Below are 17,618 nucleotides of genomic sequence, written 5' to 3' on the forward strand. Positions count from 1 at the left end.
ATAAAAATCCCTTGGCTCACGGAGCTCACACGCAAGCAGAGAAGAAAGGCAATAGTCAACATAACATGCAAAGCATAGAGAGACTCAAAAGGTGACAAGTAGGACAGGAAAACAAAGCAGGCTGTGGGGTGGGTGGGTTCACTTATGGACAGGGTGTCAGGGGAGGCCTCAGACCTGCAGGAGGTGAGGGGGCCAATCACAGGCCTGAAAGGAAGACAGAGAACGACCAGTGCCAAGGTCCTGAGGCAGGACTCGGCCCGCCGTGCTGGAGGGACAGCAAGCACACCAGTGCGGCCAGAGCTGATAAAGAAGGAAGAGAGCTGAAATGAAGGCAGAGATGGATCACAGCAGAACTCTGAGGTCCTTCCCGCTACTGCGAGGACTTTGCTTTTTTTGTGTGATACGGGAGGGTTCTGAGCAGAGGAGGGACAGGAAGTGACTCAGGTTCCAACCAGATCTCTCTGGCTGCCGTGTGGGGAGACGGACGGGAGGGGGCAAGGGTGGGAACAGGGAGATCAGTAAGGAGGCGACTGCAATAGTCCAGGCAGCTCTAATCCTTTCCAAGTTCCCTCAAAGGAGGCCTTCCTAGCCTCCTTCTCCAGCTGAGGAAACTGAGGCACAGAGAGGTTAAGCCATGTATTCAAGGTCACACAGCTAGTTGGTAGCAGAGCCTGGGTCCAAATCAAAGTCTGTCCGACTTCAGCCCATCTTCCTTCCCCTCTGCGTGGGCCAGGCTGCCTCTGTAGGTGGTGACTGAGCCCCCACTACCAGGGGATCTGAACTGGGGACATGTTTGTTTAGTGCACACCTGTCGTGTGCCAGGCGCTAGGGATAAAACACTGAATGACACAGACAAATTGTGTCCTAGTGGTAGAGGGAGGGGTGAAGGCTCATTGACAGTTGTTTACCGAGACCTCCTATGAAGACTGCTGTGTGACCTTGGAGACATATATTAACCTCTCTGGGCCTCCATTTCTTCTGACGTGAAGTGGCGCTCTCCATACCCACTTCATGGGGTTCTGGGAGAAGTCTGTGATAATGCGTGTCTTTGGCATAGAATTTCCATAAGGGTGGCTCCCCTGCCCCTCCTCCCCTGCTGGGACCAGAGGGAAGTCAGCCACGATCCTGGAGGTCTGACGAGGCCAGAGGAGCGGGCAGGCCCAGGCTTTGTAGGACCTTGAGTTTCGGGCTGAGGGGCTGCAGCTGTTTGGAGGATGGACAGGAGGGAGACACTGGAGGCCAGGAGATCAGGAAGGAGGCTATGCTGAGGGTCCACGGGGCTGAGCAGGAGACCTGAGCTGGACCAGGGCGGTGGGGACAGACGGGGAGGGCCAGGGCCCTGTGGACTGTGGGGGTGGGAGGCAGGACGGTCGATGTGCTGGGACATTCTTAGAGTCACATGGCCTGGGGTCTCAGGCCAGGCCAGGCCAGGCACCTTCTAGCAGGCTAACCAGGTCCTCGGCCAATTCTCCGTCATGTTGGCCGTAGCTCCGCCAGCTGTCCGTCCTGCTGCAGGCTTCTGATCCAGCTCAGTGGTCATCTTCATTCCTCCGCTCCAATCGAGCGATCGCTGCGGGCCGGGCACCGGACATGGCGTGGGAACAAAACGGGCTTGTGACCCAGGGAGAGGAAAGGTCACCCCGGGGCCAGATTTGAGGTACAATGTGGGGAGAGGAGGCACACAGCATCTGCTTTGGGACACACAGTGACATTCAGCCAAGAGGGAATCCGGGTGCAGGGGGGCCTCCTCGACCTCCACGCTCAAGCACAGAGGAGGGCAGAGGAATGGCATTCCTGGCAAGAGGAACAGCAGATACAAAGGCCCGGAGGTAGGAATAATACTCGGTGCATTTGGGGGCTTTGGCTGGAGTGTGGGTTGCATGGGGAAGGAGGGACTGGGACAGAGACTGTCTACAGGCTGAGGTGCAAATCCCACTCTGCTTGGTACTTGCTGTGTGGCCTTGGCCAAATTGCTTTCCCTCTCTGAACCTCCATTTTCTCATCTGTCGTATTGTAACGTGCAGGGAGATCCCAGCTCTACCCCATTCATGCCTCGATTACTTATTAAATATTGATGCTCATTATTTATTGAGCAACCAGTTGTTCTAGGCTCTGAGGGTGCGGTGGTAAGGCTTGGACACTGTTGGCCTGGAATGAGGCCAGGCTTTGGGAGACTCTAAAGGCCCCAGGGGGGATTCCGGGTTTGGGGATCCTTTATAAAGTCCCTACAGGCGATTCCCAAGTGCCCGGGGCTGAGAACCACTGAGGCGGGTAAAAGGACATAACAAGTGATCTTGGGCTTTCTTTCATTTTTGTCCCTGATAAACCACTTCATTCATTCGTTCACACATTCATTCATTCATTTGCACATCCATTCATTCGTTCGCACATTCATTCAGTCAGTCAGTCAAATACCAGTTGAGAACCAACGATGTCCCCACACTGTGGATTCCACCTTGGCTTCCTAGGATGGGGCTTGGACCCGCGATTTGGAGATTGTAGGTGCTGAGGGAGACGGGGGGGGGGGCACCCTCGTATTTATTCATTCGTGCATTCAAGGACTATTTCAGGGGCTCGTGAAGGGCGCAGGAGCTTCTCCTCGCTGGCGACTCCGTTTTCCTCTCCTGTAAGCTGCGGAGGAGATTTCTCCTTCAAGGAGCTGCTGGTGAGACCGAAGACAGAAATAATGCTGAATGCTAAAGGGAGCCTCCCTGCCCTGAGCATCCGTCAGGAGCCAGGCGCTTAACATATATTATCCCTTTTAAGCCTCAGGTAGGATTAAAATCCTGAGGGAGAGATTGCTGTTATCCTCATGTGACAGATGAGGAAACTGAGGCTCCGTGCGATCCGCTTCCCAGGCCACAGAGAGAGCACGCGTGACCCACGAAGGCGGAGCCAAAGCCCAGGCACTTAGCCGCTAATCTGCCTGGTAACTGATGACCTCACAGCTCCCGCCTACGGAGCTAAATCTGCCTGGCAACCAGTGACATCACTAATCCCACAGCACGTTCAACCAATGGGGTGGCTGATGACATCACAACATTAAGTCATTGCAACTTGCTGAAGGCCTACTGCGCGCCAAACGCGGTGCTAAGGCGCCCCTCCTCTGGGCTCACACAATGCCCAGTGTGGCCTCTACTACTGGGTGTAATAACAATAATTTTAGCTCAGATTTACCAATGCAGACTATGAACCAGACTCTATTTGAGGCATTTTTACATCTCTTGTCCTAAGGGTACTATAAAGGGCCACAGATGGAAAGTAGCTTTCCCATGAAAGCCGGATGAAACGCATCCCCATCTCGACTTCGCCTTAGCCAGGTCCCCAAGATACCCATCCCTCTCCCGCGCCCCGGACAGGTGACCCCAGGGGAGGCGGCGACAGAAAGACAGCGGACTAAACGGATTGCTCTTAAAACATCTCACTTTGGAAAACTTTACGTCAGTGTTTGGTTACATGAACACATTACAGGGGTTTTGGAAAAGAAGCTCGAGCGAGGAGTTTAGACTGTTTTAGCTTCACGGTGACCTCATGTCTGGGTTTCACAGGCGGGCTCTGCTGCTCTGTGGCCGTGTGGGAGTGGGCAGGGCGCCTGACTCTGGCCTGTTTCCTCATTTGTAAAATGGGGTGGTGACTTAGCATCTTCCTCAAGAGGCGGGCAAAGAGTAAACGTATGGAAAGTGGTTTAGCCCCACTTTGCAGATGTGAAGTGCTCCACCAGCTGTGTGGCTTTGGGCAAGTCACTCAACCTCTCTGTGCCTCGCTTTCTTCATCCATAAAGTGGAGATAATAATCATTGTCACCTCATAGGATCGTTGTGGGGTTCTGTAACCATCCCCACTCTGCAGATGAGGAAATGAGGCTCACAGAAAGTTCCTTGCCAGTGCTCCACTAGCAAGTGGGGTGCCCCTGCCCATCTCCTCGCTGGCCCTCCCTCCTGCCCTGAGGTTCCTCACCACTTTCTTCCACCTCGTGTCAAAGCTCTAAAGCTGGACCCCGTGCAGGCTCCTGGGACCTTGGAGGACGCTCAAATGCAGGCCCCTGGCCCCCCACCCTCCCCTGGGTGACCTCTGTCCTCGCCTCCTCCGCGGTCCTCATGGTGTCTCCCTCGCCCTCCCACAGCCAGAATTTGTCAGGCGAATACTTCAGGTACAAGGGCCTCCCCTTCCCCGTGGGCATCTACTCACCCGAGAGCCTCAGCATCGCGGAGAACGCCAACGTGCAGGACGACGACATCTTCATCGTCACCTACCCCAAGTCAGGTACCCGCCGGGCTGGGGGAGGGGCGCCGGGAGAGGGGGCCGGGGACAGAGGACGAAAAGGGCACACTGGGGAGAGTGGGAGGGAAGAGCGGCGGCTCTCCCGGCCCCGGGGAGGCCTCCCCTGACCTCCCTGGAGGAATAGCGTCCCCATCCTGTCCCTCTCTAGCCCCTTAGCTAACCGCATACTTTTCTTCATGCATCACTACCAGCCACTGTATTACATTCTCATGGATTTAGTCTCTGCGTTCCCCACTAGAACAGGAGCCCCATGAGGGCAGATATTTTAGTTTGTCTCGATCACTGCTGTGTTTTTGAGCCTAAAGAAGTGCCTGGCACATAATAAGTATTTAATAAATATTTGTGGAAGGACGGAAGGAAGGAGAGAGGGAGAGAAGGAAGGAAGGAAGGAGGGAGGGAGGGAAGGAAGAAAGAAACAATGAAAGGAAGGAGAGGTGATCTTAATTTTCTCCATTCTGACATTAAAATGCTGCCTACTAATCATCTGCCATGTGTGGAGACACAGCTGTGAACAAGAGAGACATCTGTCAATTTGTTGGGAGAGACTGGCTTTATTTAAACATGCAATCGCCTATATTACTATATAATTAGGGTTGAGGTGGGTCCCCCCAAAGAAAGGTGCAGAGAGCATTGAGTATACGTCACAAGAGGGTCTGGGGGATGAGGACAGCCTTCCTGAGAAGATGTTCGTGCTGAGACCTGAAAGCTGCAGAGACGTTTGAGTAGGAAAGGGTGTCCTAGACAGAGGGACAGCACGTGCAAAGGCCCTGAGGTGGGAGGAGACTCACTGAGTTTGAGGGAGCAAGAGAAGGTCACTGAGGCTGTGGTGGAGGGAGCTATGGGAGAGGCTGAGGGGACACGGCCCGAGGCAGCCTCCCTTGGGAGCCAAGGTGAGGATCTTTGGTGACTTTACTGAAAGTCCCTCGGGGAGGTTTGAGTGAAAGAAGGGATCAATTTCAGCTTTTTCTTCTCTAAAATGATGGGGTTGACTTTTCTTTTTTTGTAATATTTTTGAAATTTTTCAAAATATTACATTACCCTTTTCAGCATAGGGTTGTATGAGGTTTTTTTGGTAACAGTTTCAAGATATAGCTCACATGGCCATACAATTCACCCATTTTAGAGTGTACAATTCAATGGCTGTAGTATGTTCACAGACTTGTGCAACCATCACCAGAATCAATTTTAGAACATTTTCATCACCCCAACAAGAAACCCCACACCCATTAACCATCATCCTCGAATCCTCAGATCCCGGTCCCCAAGCCTCAGGCAACCATTAATCTCTTTTCTGACTCTGTGGATTTGCCTGTTCTGGACGTTTCTTATAAATGGAATCATACAATTCATGGCCTTTTGTGACTGGCTCCTTTCACTCAGCGTGATGTTTTCGAGGTTCATCCACGTTGTAGCTTGTGTCAGTGCTTCATTCCTTTCTGTGGCCGAATAATATTCCACAATGTGAGTGTAGTATATTTTGCTTATTCATTTATCAGTTGATAAACATCTGGGTTGTTTCCACTCTTCGTCTATTATGAATACTACTTCTAGGAACATTAGCAAACACGTCTGTGTGTGGACGTGTTTTCACTTCTCTGAGTTCTTTGAGTGTTGACAGAAATACACAGTCATATAACCACCACTACGATCAAGATATAGAACAGTTCCATCACCCTCAAAAATATCCTTACACATCCTTTTGTAGTCAGCTCCTCTCTTACCCCTAGCCCCTGGCAACCATGGACTTGCTTCCCCTATAGTTTTGCCTTTTCCAGAATGTCACATGAATGGAATCATTCCACACATAGCTTTTGAGGCTGACTTTTCTCACTCAGGACAATGTACTTTAGATTCATCCAAGTCATTGTATTTTTAAGCCCTGAAGAGTCTTCCCTTGTACGGATGGACCACTGTTGGTTTATCCATTCATCCGATGAAGGACATTTGGGTTGTTTCCAGTTCGGGGTGAGTATGAGTACAGATGCTCTGAAGCTTTGCATACAAGTCTATGCATGGGAATATCTTTTCATTTATCTTGGGTAAATACTTAAAAGTGGGATTGCTGAGTCTATGGGAAGTATGTATGCTTAACTTTATGAGCAATGCAAACTGCATTACCATCTTGCATTCCCACCAGCAACATAGATGGGTTCCAGATCTGCTTCCTTGTCAGCACTTGGTATTGTCAGGTTTTTGTAAAGCCACCCTAACAGATGCCTATGAGTATCCACTGTGGTTTGACTTTGCATCTCCCTAACGGCTAACGATGTTAAGCATCTTCTCATGTGCTGATTAGCCATCACGTATCTTCTTGGTAATGCGTCTGTCCAAATCTTTTTTGCCCTTTTTAATTGGGTTGTTTGTTTTCTTATTATTGAGTTTTGAGCATTCTTTATATAATCTGAGTACACATCCTTTATTGGATCTGCCTTTTGCAAATATGTTCTCCCAGTCTGTGACTTGTCTTTTCATTCTCTTTTCAGCATCCTCTCAGAGCAAAACTTATACATTTTGGTGAAGTCTAATTTGTCAATTTGTACTTTCATGGGTCGGACTTTTGATGTCACATCAAAGAATCTTTGCCTCACCCCAGGTCGTAAAGATGTCCTTTATATTTTCTTCTAGAAGTTTTATAGTTTTAGATTTTGCACTTAAATCTATGATCCATTTTAAGATAATTTTTATATCTGGCATGAGGCATAGATCAAGGTTCTTTGCGTTTGGATGTCCAGTTATTCTAGCTTCTTTTTCAAATTTAAAATGTAGTAACATCTCTCTTAAAAAGTAATGCATTCATAGTTCAAAATTCAAGAGGTACAAAGGGTTTACCCGGAAAGATCTCTCTCTGCTCCCACAGTTACCAATAGTCCCTGTGTATCCTTCCAGAATTTGCATACGCAAGCAGAAATGTACATTTTTTGTTTAACTTTTCCCCACAAAAGTTGACACGCTATACACACCATTCCACTTCATGGTTTTGTTTATGTTTTTGCTTTCTTTTTCCTTATATTTTGACATCATCCCATTTTAGAACTATAAACAAAGAGCTTCCTTGTTTTGTTTTGTGTTTTTTTTACAGTTCTGTAGTATTCCATAACATTGGATATACAAGAATTCGTGTTTAACCAGTTCCTTACTAATTAGTATTCACTAGTCTCCAATCTTTTGCCTTTATACACAATATAAACTTTATACACAATGCCGCATCTCACCCATATATTGTTTGCACATGTATGCATTTATCTGTAGAATAAATTCCTAGATATAGGATTGCTTAGTCAAAGGGTCTGTGCATTTGCGGTTTTGATGGATAGAGCCAAAATCCCCTCCATCCATGTTGTAGAAATCTGTTTCCCGAACAGCAGGCTTTGCTAGAAACGGTTTTGATGGTTGCACAACAATATGAATGTAGTTGATGCCACTGAACGGTGCACTGAAAAATGGCTAAGATGGTAAATTCTATGTGATGTATATTTTACCACACACCCACAAAAAAAGAATTATTAACTAGTACCAGGGGATTAAGCTACCAAGGGGCAAAGAGAAACCCAATGGATACAGAAAGAGTAGCTATTCCCTCTAGGGCTGAAGCAGAGCACCCAAGGAAATTTGCTGGGGGGTCGGGCTGGGGGTGGGGGGAGTAAGTGTCATTGGTGTCCATTGCACTGCTGACCGCTGTCCATCACGAGAGCAGGCAGGGAGGAGCGCGTGAGAGAACCCTAAAGAGACACCCGACCCTCCCACTGGTTCCTCCAGCGCCCTCTACTGACGGAGCTCAACATTGAGCGAGCTGGCAAATGAGAAACGTTTACAGGGTCCACCTCCAACATCCCCAAACGGGGCAACGGAGAGTGGATTTGGAGCAGAGAGGCAATGCGTTGAGAAATGGCACAGGGTGGTTGTTAGAGTCCAAGACAATATATATACTAATAATAGGTGATTGTTAACGTTATTATTTTTTCTCATCTGACTTGCCTGGAGTCTCCCGGAATCCGGACCTATGAACTGGGTCGTTGATGAGGTCCCTTCCTCCTACATGACGTTTGTGGCTCCCCACAGAAATCAAGGGGTTACTCCCAAGAAGGGGCAGTGAAAAGAGCCGAGATTTTTCTTTTTCTTTTTTTTTTTTTTTTTTTTTTTGATGAGGAAGCTTAGCCCTGAGCTAACATCTGTGCCCATCTTCCTCTATTTTGTATGCGGGACGCCGCCACATCACGGCTGATGAGTGGAGCAGGTGCACGCCCGGGATCCGAACTCGCGAACTCGGGCCACAGAAGCGGAGCTCGGGGAACTTTAACCACTCGGCCACAGGACCAGGCCCCGAGAGCTGAGATTTTAACTCCAGACTCCTGGATTCAACTCCAGCTTCCTCTATGTGTCAATGGAGAGCTTCTGCCCTAATACGCAAGCCTCAGAATCTCAGAAGCTGAACCCAGTAGAAGTTCATTTCTCATTCCTGTAAACTGCGGTTGCTGCAGGACGGATGGAGGGAGTGGGGGTAAATCCTGGCAGTCTCGGGCATCTGGCTCCTTCCATCTTATGGCTCTGCCATCCCCCGGAGCCCCAGTTTCCACTGGCATCTCTGATGCAGCCAGCAGAGAGGGGAGAGAGAGTGGGGACACGTGGGAGGTGTTTATGGGCCAGGCCTGGAAACGGCGGCACATCGCTGCCACCTGCACTTGGCCAGAATCCAGTCACATGGCCCCACATGTAGCCGCAGGGGAGGCCAGAAAAATGTAGCCCCGTCACATTCCCGGGAGGAAAAGGAAATGGGGTTGAGTGGACAGCTAGCCAGGCTCTGCCATGCGCCGCTTCCCAGCTCCGCCACCTTGGCCAGCGACTCTGTTTCTTTTGAGTCTCCGTTTCCTGCTCTGAATACAAAGATAGCCAACCCCACCTTCTCCGAGGGTTGTGAGGCATCCGCGCAATAAGACGTGTGGCAGGGCCTGCCCGGTGGCGCAAGCGGTTACGTGCGCACCCTCCGCTGTGGTGGCCCTGGGTTCGCAGGTTCGGATCCCGGCTGCGCACCAACGCACTGCTTCGCAAACCATGCTGTGGCGGCGTCCCATATAAAGTGGAGGAAGATGGGCACAGATGTTAGCCCAGGGCCAGTCTTCCTCAGCAAAAAAAAAAAGAGGAGGGTTGGCAGATGTTAGCTCAGGGCTGATCTCCTCACCAAAAAAAAAAAAAAAAAAGATGTGCGGCAAATTGTGCAATAAATGCAGCCATTATAAATCCGACTATATCCCCCTCTCTGCCCCTCCCCACCTCCAATTAACTTGCCCAATTTCTCCTGACAGGCACGACCTGGATGATCGAGATCCTCAGCTTAATCCTAAAGGACGGGGATACCTCCTGGGTCCACTCGGTGCCCATCTGGGAGCGGGCGCCCTGGTGCGAGATCATCATGGGTGCCTTCAGCCTCCCGGACCAGCCCAGCCCCCGCCTCATGAGCTCCCACCTCCCCATCCAGCTCTTCACCAAGGCCTTCTTCAACTCCAAAGCCAAGGTGCAGGGGGAGGGAGGGGTCTGGGGGGAGGAGCATAACTGACGGATTAATTCAGCACATATTTCTTGAACACCCGCTATTTGCTTGGCCCTGATCTAGAGCAGTGGTGAATAAACACACAGACGTGCCTGCCCTGGGAGCCCACATCCTAAGGGGAACAGGCGGAGAATAGATGGGAATAAGGGAAATATCTAATATGGCCAAGGTGATAAATTCAGAAGGAGGAGAGGGGGCCCACCTGGTGGCGCAAGCGGTGTGCACTCTGCTGCGGCGGCCCGGGGTTCACCGGTTCGGATCCTGGGCACACACGGACGCACCGGCTTGTCAGGCCATGCTGTGGCAGCGTCCCATATAAAGTGGAGGAAGGGCCGGCCCTGGGGCTTAGCGGTTAAGTGCGCACGCTCCACTACTGGCGGCCTGGGTTCGGATCCCGGGCGCGCACTGACAGACCGCTTCTCCAGCCATGCTGAGGCCTCGTTGCACATACAGCAACTAGAAGGATGTGCAACTAGGACATACAACTATCTACTGGGGCTTTGGGGGAAAAAAAAGGAAGAGGATTGGCAATAGATGTTAGCTCAGAGCTGGTCTTCCTCAGCAAAAAGAGGAGGATTAGCATGAATGTTAGCTCAGGGCTGATCGTCCTCACAAAAAAAAAAAAAAAAGGAGGAGAGGGTGGGAGTAGAGTTAGGGGTGGGGGTTACAATGATAAATAGGGAGACCAAGGGAGGCCCCGGTGAGAAGATGAGTAAAGAGCTGGGAGGTGAGGGAAGGGGTGTTTGGGGAAGAACATTCCAGGCAGAGGGAAGAGCAGGTGCAAAGGCCCTGGGGTGGGTGTGGCATGCCTGAGGACCAGCATAGAGGCCTTTGTGGCTGGATCCAAGTAAGCGAGGCGGAGAGGAGTGGAGATGAGATCAGGGAAGTAACAGAGGCCAAAATGTGCAGAGATGCGTGGGCTGTGGTGGGGACTCTATTCTCTGAGAGAGACAGCAGCCAGGGGAGGGTTCTGAGCGGAGGAGGGACGTGAGCCGACTTAGGTGTTCACAGGCGCCCTCTGGTGGCGAGGTGGGGAACAGATCGTGGGGGCGAGGGCAGAGGCAGAGACGCTGGTGAGCACGCGACTGCTAGTCCAGGTGGGAGGTGATGATGGAGGTGAGCAGAGTGGTGGCCATGGAGGTGAAGAAAAAGGGCTGGGTTTGGGGTGTATTTCAAAGGTGGAACCAGGAGGATTTGCTGACAGATTGGATGTGGGTATGAGAGAGACACAGACGGGTCCAGGGTGACTCCCGGGTGTTTGGCTTGAGGAGACAGGAGGGTGGGGCTGCCGTGGACTGAGATGGGGAGGACGGGAGGAGAGGTTTGGGGGGGAGATGGGGAGCTCCCTGTGGCCCATCGACGCCCAGGTGGAGGTGGCCAGTGGGCAGTGAGATAAACGAATCCGGACTTGACAGGAGAGGGCTGGACACATATATTCACAATGTGTGTATATATAGATATATATACAGAGAGAGAGAGAGAGCGAAGAATCTATCCTGGGGCACTGGAGAGCCAAGGAGGGCAGACTCAGCTCTGGGTGTGGAAAGACCCCTTTGGGCCTGTGTGGAGGCTGGAAGGCAGAGGAGGAGGCTGGGGCGAGGGTCCAGGCAGAAAAGGATGAGGCCGCGGCCTCGGCTGTGGGAATAGGAAGACAGAGCAGCTTCTCTCCTCTCTTGGTCAACACCTCTCACTCTGATCTCCCCCATCCTGAACCCCATGCCTTCGTCATCCACTCTTTATTCCCTGAAGCTCAACTGTCCCTCCACCTGGTCCACAAACAGTCCCTCTCTCCTTCTAGAATGTGGTCGGAGGAAGCTCTCCCCATCTCTGGGATGAGGTGAACTGATCTGAGCTACCAGTAGCTGGGAAGTCCCCTGACAAGTCTACCCTGAGTCCTTCCTACTGCAGGGTCAGAAGAGAGGGGGCTAGAAGGCACGCAGCCTCAGGGGCTGGGGTCTCGCCCGCATCTGACCCCTTCTCCCATCTCCCCAACATCCACGCACAGGTGATCTACATGGCCCGGAACCCCCGGGACGTGGTGGTCTCCCTCTATCATTACTCCAAGATCGCCGTGCAACTGAAGGACCCCGGCACGCCTGACCAGTTCCTGCAGAACTTCCTCAAAGGCGAAGGTGAGGACCGGGGCAAGGTGAGGTGGGGGGAGCCCCTAGTGGACCCAGATGAGAAGAGGGACGGAGGAGGGATAAGAAGGAGAGGCAGAGGCAGAGACACAGGGCATTATGAAGAGCGATGGACACAGAGAGGAGACCAGGAGAAACAGAGTGAGAGACAGAGAGACCAAGAGAGAAACTGAAAGACAATGAGAGATACAGAAAAGGGGAGAAAGAAACAGAGAGAGAGACACAGAGTAAGCAAGAGACAGAGAAACGGAAACAGAGAGAGACGGACAGACACAGATGCAGAGAGACTGAGAAAGAGAGAAACAAAGAGAGAGGGAGAGAGATACAGACAGGGACAGAGACAGAGAGAGACAGGGACAGAGACAGAGACAGGGACAGAGACAGAGAGAGACAGGGACAGAGACAGAGACAGGGACAGAGACAGAGAGAGACAGGGAGGCAGAGGGACACAGAGTGCCTGATGTGGGGGGCTTGGTGGGGTCCAGCTCTGAGGGGCCAGCCTGGAGGCTGTGTGGGGCTAGTGGGCCCCTCTGAGCCCCAGTGGGTGTGGCCCTTCTGCCCGGCCCTCACCCCACCTGCCTCCCCACCCCCACCCCACCCACCCACCCACAGTGCAGTTCGGCTCCTGGTTCGACCACATTAAGGGCTGGATTCGGATGCAGGGGAAAGAGAACTTCCTGTTTATCACATACGAGGAGCTGCAGCAGGTGAGTCCCCCACACCCTGGCCCAGAGCCTCCCCGCCACTCCCCTCCTCACACTCGCCCGCCTTCCCTTCCCGTAGGGCCTGCTCTGCTGCCCAACACACTGGATACCGGGGACACAGAGGTGAACAGAACAGCGTCCCTGAGCCCGTGAGCGGGAGACGGACTAGGACAAATAAATAAAATAGATCGCAGCTGGTGAGAAGAGCTAAGGAGGAAAGACAGGCAGGAGAGGAGGCTAAGGAGTGTGTGTGGGCGCGATTTTAAGCAGGATGGTCAGGGGAGGCCTCCAGGAGAAGGTAACACAGAAGCAAAGAGCTAATGGAGAAGAGGGAGCCTTGGAGATATCTAGGGCAATAGGGTCCTGGGCAGAGGGAACAGACTGTGCAAAGGCCCTGAGGTGAGAGCATGCTTGACATGTTCCAAGGAGAGCAAAGATGCCAGCGTAGCTGCAGCCGAGTGAGTGGGAACAAGGATAGGAAAGGAGGGGCCACAGTGAGGACTCGGGCTTTTCTCTGAGTAGGTGGGAGCCACAGGTGGGCTCCAAGCAGGGGAGGTGATAGGATAAATTAAATCATTTGAAACTGTGGCACATGGGAAGTGAACTTCGATGATGGTTGTGACCCCAAAGGCAGAGGGAAGCAGTGGAAGGAGACAGCCTTTGGGGTTAGACTGGGATCCTGTCTGGACCCCATAAAACGTCCCTGGGGCAGGCACCTGGGAGAGAGATGCCTTCTGGCTGGGGCAATCAGGGAAGACTCCCTGGAAGAAGGGGCCATGCAGAATGCCTACAGCTTTGCCCGGCTGCAAAGAGGATGCTGGGCTTCTAGATGGAACCATCCACAGCAGACGTACCCGACCATTCTAGGTTCTTCACAAAGATCTGTTCCAAGAGGCTGGGAACCTGGGAGGCCCCAACACGTGCCCCTTCACCAACGGCCCCAGACATTCCCTTCCTGTGTGGGCATTTCGTGTCTCTTTCGTATTCTCCTTTCTGTAGTACTTTTTGTAGCCGAAAGAGCCCGGACTTTTGTGTCCACAAAGCAGTTAAAATCCTCCTAAAATCTCTCTCAGAGCCTCAGAGGTCTCATCTTTAAAATGGGTGAAAAATGCCAGCTCACGGGGTGGTTGTGAGGACCCCAGGGCCCGGCTCTGGCATATTCTAACCATCTGACAGCGCATTAGTATAGTGTGTAGACTAGGAATTATTAGGTTCTGCGTGAGGGCCATACAACAATAGGAATATAACAATAATAGCAAATGTCTCCTGAGGGCTGACCAATGCCATGGACCAAATGCTGCTCCCGGATGATCTCAGTTAATCTTCACAAAGTACAGACAGGTGAGGTCCATATTCGATGGAATCACAAGAAATTGCCAACATTCTATCAGTTTCCATATGCAAAAAATGGCGATTTTATATGGTTCGCCCCAATATTGTTAAGACCCCCGTTTTACAGAGAAGGAAACTGGGAGATGACAACCTAGAGAGGGTTGATAACTTGCCTGGGGCACAGAGCTCTTTGTTGCGGACACCGTGAGTTCTTTTTCCACCCTGGGAAATCTCTTTTGATGGAAAGATCCAGAAAAGATTTTGGCATTCCCCCCTCCCCCTCCCTTTTCCATCGAGCTTTATTCTCCAAACCAAAAACTGGGCCATGCAGCCTGACAGAGCTTCTGGGCTGCCCCTGGGTGTGAGGAAGTGCCAACATGTTAGAATTTCTGGGACACGTCGGTGGTTCAAGAGGATAAAGGGATGGAGGGTTACGAAACCAGGAATGACCTGGAAAATCGGGAACGTGGAGCTAGTGGAGCCGAACAGAAGGCTGACTGTGCAGGGAAGGCGGTGAGATACAGGGGAGGACTGTGGCTTTGGTGACCCAAATCTGAGCTCCTCCCTGGCTGTGTGACCCTGGACAAGTGTCTTACCCTCTCTGGGCCTCTGTTTACCGATTGGGGTAATGATACCTCTCTGCAAGGCTACTGGCAGGATGTGCACAAATATACACGAGGGGCTTGAACCAGAGCTTGATACACACTAGGCGCTCAATCCACAGTGACTTGAACCGTCATTGTCATGAGGGAGGTGACAATTGAGCTGCCCCTGGATGGGAAAGTTTGCCAGGGCGTTCCTGGCAGCCCCATGCCAAGGCCTGCAGGGAGGAATGTGCAGGAAACCATGAGTCCCAGAAGGAGAGGATGGGGGAGGCAGCCGGGAGATGAGACCAGACCACACCTGTTCTTGAAAGCTGGGCCTGGGGGCTGGGACTCTTGCCCTGGGGCACTGGGGAGCCACAGGAGGCCTGGGAGCAGGGGAGGAGCAGGGTGAGCTCTAGGTGTGGGGACTGGAGGCAGGGAGGCTGGGGAGGATGCTGGGGCTAAGGTCTGTAGGGAGATGATGAGGCCTGACCAGGCTATGGGGACACCGAGGAGGAGACCTGGCAGAAAGAGTTGAGGGTAGGAGGGACAGACCGGGCTGATGACTGACGAGCAGAGGGGGAGGGGGAGAAGGAGGGGTGAGGCTGGGCTGGGAGTCTGGCCCTGTGACTGGGTGAATGACAGGCTGTTCTGGGACAGGGACCTGGGGGAGGAGCAGGTTTGGGGCATAGACCGTCTGACACCTGTTTCTGACCTGAAAGAGGGTGATTCTGCATAAGGTGCTGGACTGACCTCTGCCCCCTGCTGTGACCTCTAACCCAGCCCCACCCCTTCCTTTCCACCCACAGAATCCTCCAAAAATCCCTCAGACACCATAGCCCAATCCCTCCTTTTGGAAGTGGGGAAACTGAGGCAGAGAGGCAGAGTCACCCAGACAGGTCTGGGTTGGGACTCGGATATCCAAACTCTGGGTCTGGTGCTCCTTCCTCGCCCCGGGTCCCCTCCCTCCACCCGGCCCCCCTGACCCCTCTCCCCCGCCCCCAGGATCTCCGCGGCTCTGTGCAGCGCATCTGCCAGTTCCTGGGCCGGCCGCTGGGCGAGGAGGCGCTGGGCTCCGTCGTGGCGCACTCGACCTTCGGGGCCATGAAGGCCAACGCCATGTCTAACTACACGCTGCTGCCCCCCACCGTGCTGGACCAGCGCCAGGGTGCCTTCCTCCGGAAAGGTGCGGGGCCTCTGGGGTTCCAAGCCCCACCAGGCCACTGCCTGGCTGTGTGGCTCCGGCGAGTTACTTAACCTCTCTGGGCCTGTTTCCCCAGCTGTACATGGGGGGGCTCCGAACAGAACTGCCTTCACAGGGTCACTGAGGACCCCGGATTAACCCCACACAGCAGGTGCCCGCCATGCCAGGCTTACTCCACCCAGAGGGCTCCAAACGGGGACAAAACGCCCAGGCACACTGCCATAGCCAGCTCCGAACCTATGAGGCTATTTAGAATCTTCATGAATCCTTTTTAGTGTTATGTTCACCCAGAAATATTCAAGTGTTGGATTATGGGATGAGGGTGGGAGTGTATTAGTTTCCTCTTCCTGCTGTAACAAAATACCACAAATTTTGTGGCTTAAAACAACACACACTGATTCTCTCACAGTTCTGGAGATCAGAAGTCCAAGATCAGTCCCATTGGGCTAAAATCAAAGTGTCAGAAGGACCGTGCTCCTTCTGGAGGCTCCAGGGGATAATCCGTTCCCTGCTTTTTCAGTTTCCAGACCCCCCTGCATCCCTTGGCTTGTGGCCCCTTCCCCCAGCTTCAAAGCCAGCAGGTAGCACCTTCTAATCACTGACTCTGACTCTCCTGCCTCCTCTTCTAAGGACGCTTGTGATTAAATTGGGCCCACTTGGATAATCCAGGAGCCTCTCCCCATCTCCAGAGCTTTAAGTTAATCACATCTGCAAAGTCCCTTTTGCCCTGTAAGCTCACATATTCGTAGGTTCCAAGGATTAGGACGTGGACTTCTTGGGGGGGGTCATTATTCAGCCTACCACAGGCAGCCCCCACAGACCTCACTAGGTGTGTCATGTAATTTGCGGTACGTGCATTTGCTAAAATTCAAAATACTATGATTCAAATGACATGGGCCCCAGGATTCCCGGTGAGGGGTGGTGCCCTGAGGAAGCAAGAAACCTGAGGCTCTGAAGGATGCCAGCCCTGGCCTGGGCCACGTGAAACTAGAAGAGTTCCAGCCCCCTGCCTGCTCTGGTGCTGGGGGGTTAACAGTGCAACTCTTCGTTTATTCCCAAATGAGATAGCGGAGGTCCGTGGGGCAGTGGAGAGCACTGGAGCGAGGAAGCCCTGTTCTAGCCAGGGAGGTTAGGGACAGGTGGCAGAGGAGGTGACACGCAGGCTGTGAAAGGTGTGCAGGAATGCCAGGTGGGGAGACGGAGGTTCTGGGCAGAGAGATTTAAGTGGGTAAAGCGGGGGAAGGCGAGAGGTTTCCTGGAGCGATGAGCAGGGCAGGGGGGAGCGGAGGGAGGGAGGGAGGGAGAGGGCAAGAATGGTGCCCCGGGGTCTGGCCAGGTGACTGGTGGCCGGTGTGAGCCTCAGCCATCATAGGAGGCAAAGGGGCAAAACGGAGATGGGGAGGCGCGGGAGAAGGACGATCCTCTGGCCAAGGGAACACCGTGGGCGAAGGCCCGGAGGTGGGAAAGGGGGTGCTGGGTGTTGGGGGCGGGGGTCGGCGCTCCCGATGCTCCTCACCTCGGCCGTCCCTCCCCCGCCTCCAGGGGTCTGCGGGGACTGGAAGAACCACTTCACGGTGGCGCAGAGCGAAGCCTTCGACCGCGTCTACCGCGAGCAGATGCGGGGGCTCCCGACCTTCCCCTGGGACGCCGCCCCCGAGGACGCCAGCACGGACCCAGACCCCAGCCCGGACCCGGACCCCAGCCCGGACCCCAGCCCCAGCCCAGCCCAGGCCTCCGAGCCCCCCCAGCCGTGACCCTGAAAATAAACGTAGCGCTCCTGCCCCGGCTCCTCGATGCGCGGTGGAGGGGGCGTGCCGCGGGCGGGCGG

At 53.1% G+C, this 17,618-nt stretch overlaps 1 protein-coding gene across 1 annotated transcript; it reads left to right on the forward strand.

Annotated features, from left to right (window-relative positions):
• The first annotated feature begins 291 nt into the window (after nt 1-291).
• SULT2B1 (sulfotransferase family 2B member 1) lies at nt 292-17,560 on the forward strand. The gene is made up of 7 exons (XM_058529747.1): nt 292-375; nt 4,123-4,262; nt 9,581-9,789; nt 11,831-11,957; nt 12,579-12,673; nt 15,592-15,772; nt 17,333-17,560. Exons 1-7 carry the CDS (start codon nt 326-328, stop codon nt 17,542-17,544), a joined length of 1,014 nt encoding a protein of 337 aa, XP_058385730.1. The 5' UTR covers nt 292-325; the 3' UTR covers nt 17,545-17,560.
• Nucleotides 17,561-17,618: the final 58 nt, after the last annotated feature.

Source organism: Diceros bicornis, chromosome 34 (genome assembly GCF_020826845.1).
Source record: "Diceros bicornis minor isolate mBicDic1 chromosome 34, mDicBic1.mat.cur, whole genome shotgun sequence".
In the NCBI taxonomy this organism is placed as follows: Eukaryota; Metazoa; Chordata; class Mammalia; order Perissodactyla; family Rhinocerotidae; genus Diceros; species Diceros bicornis.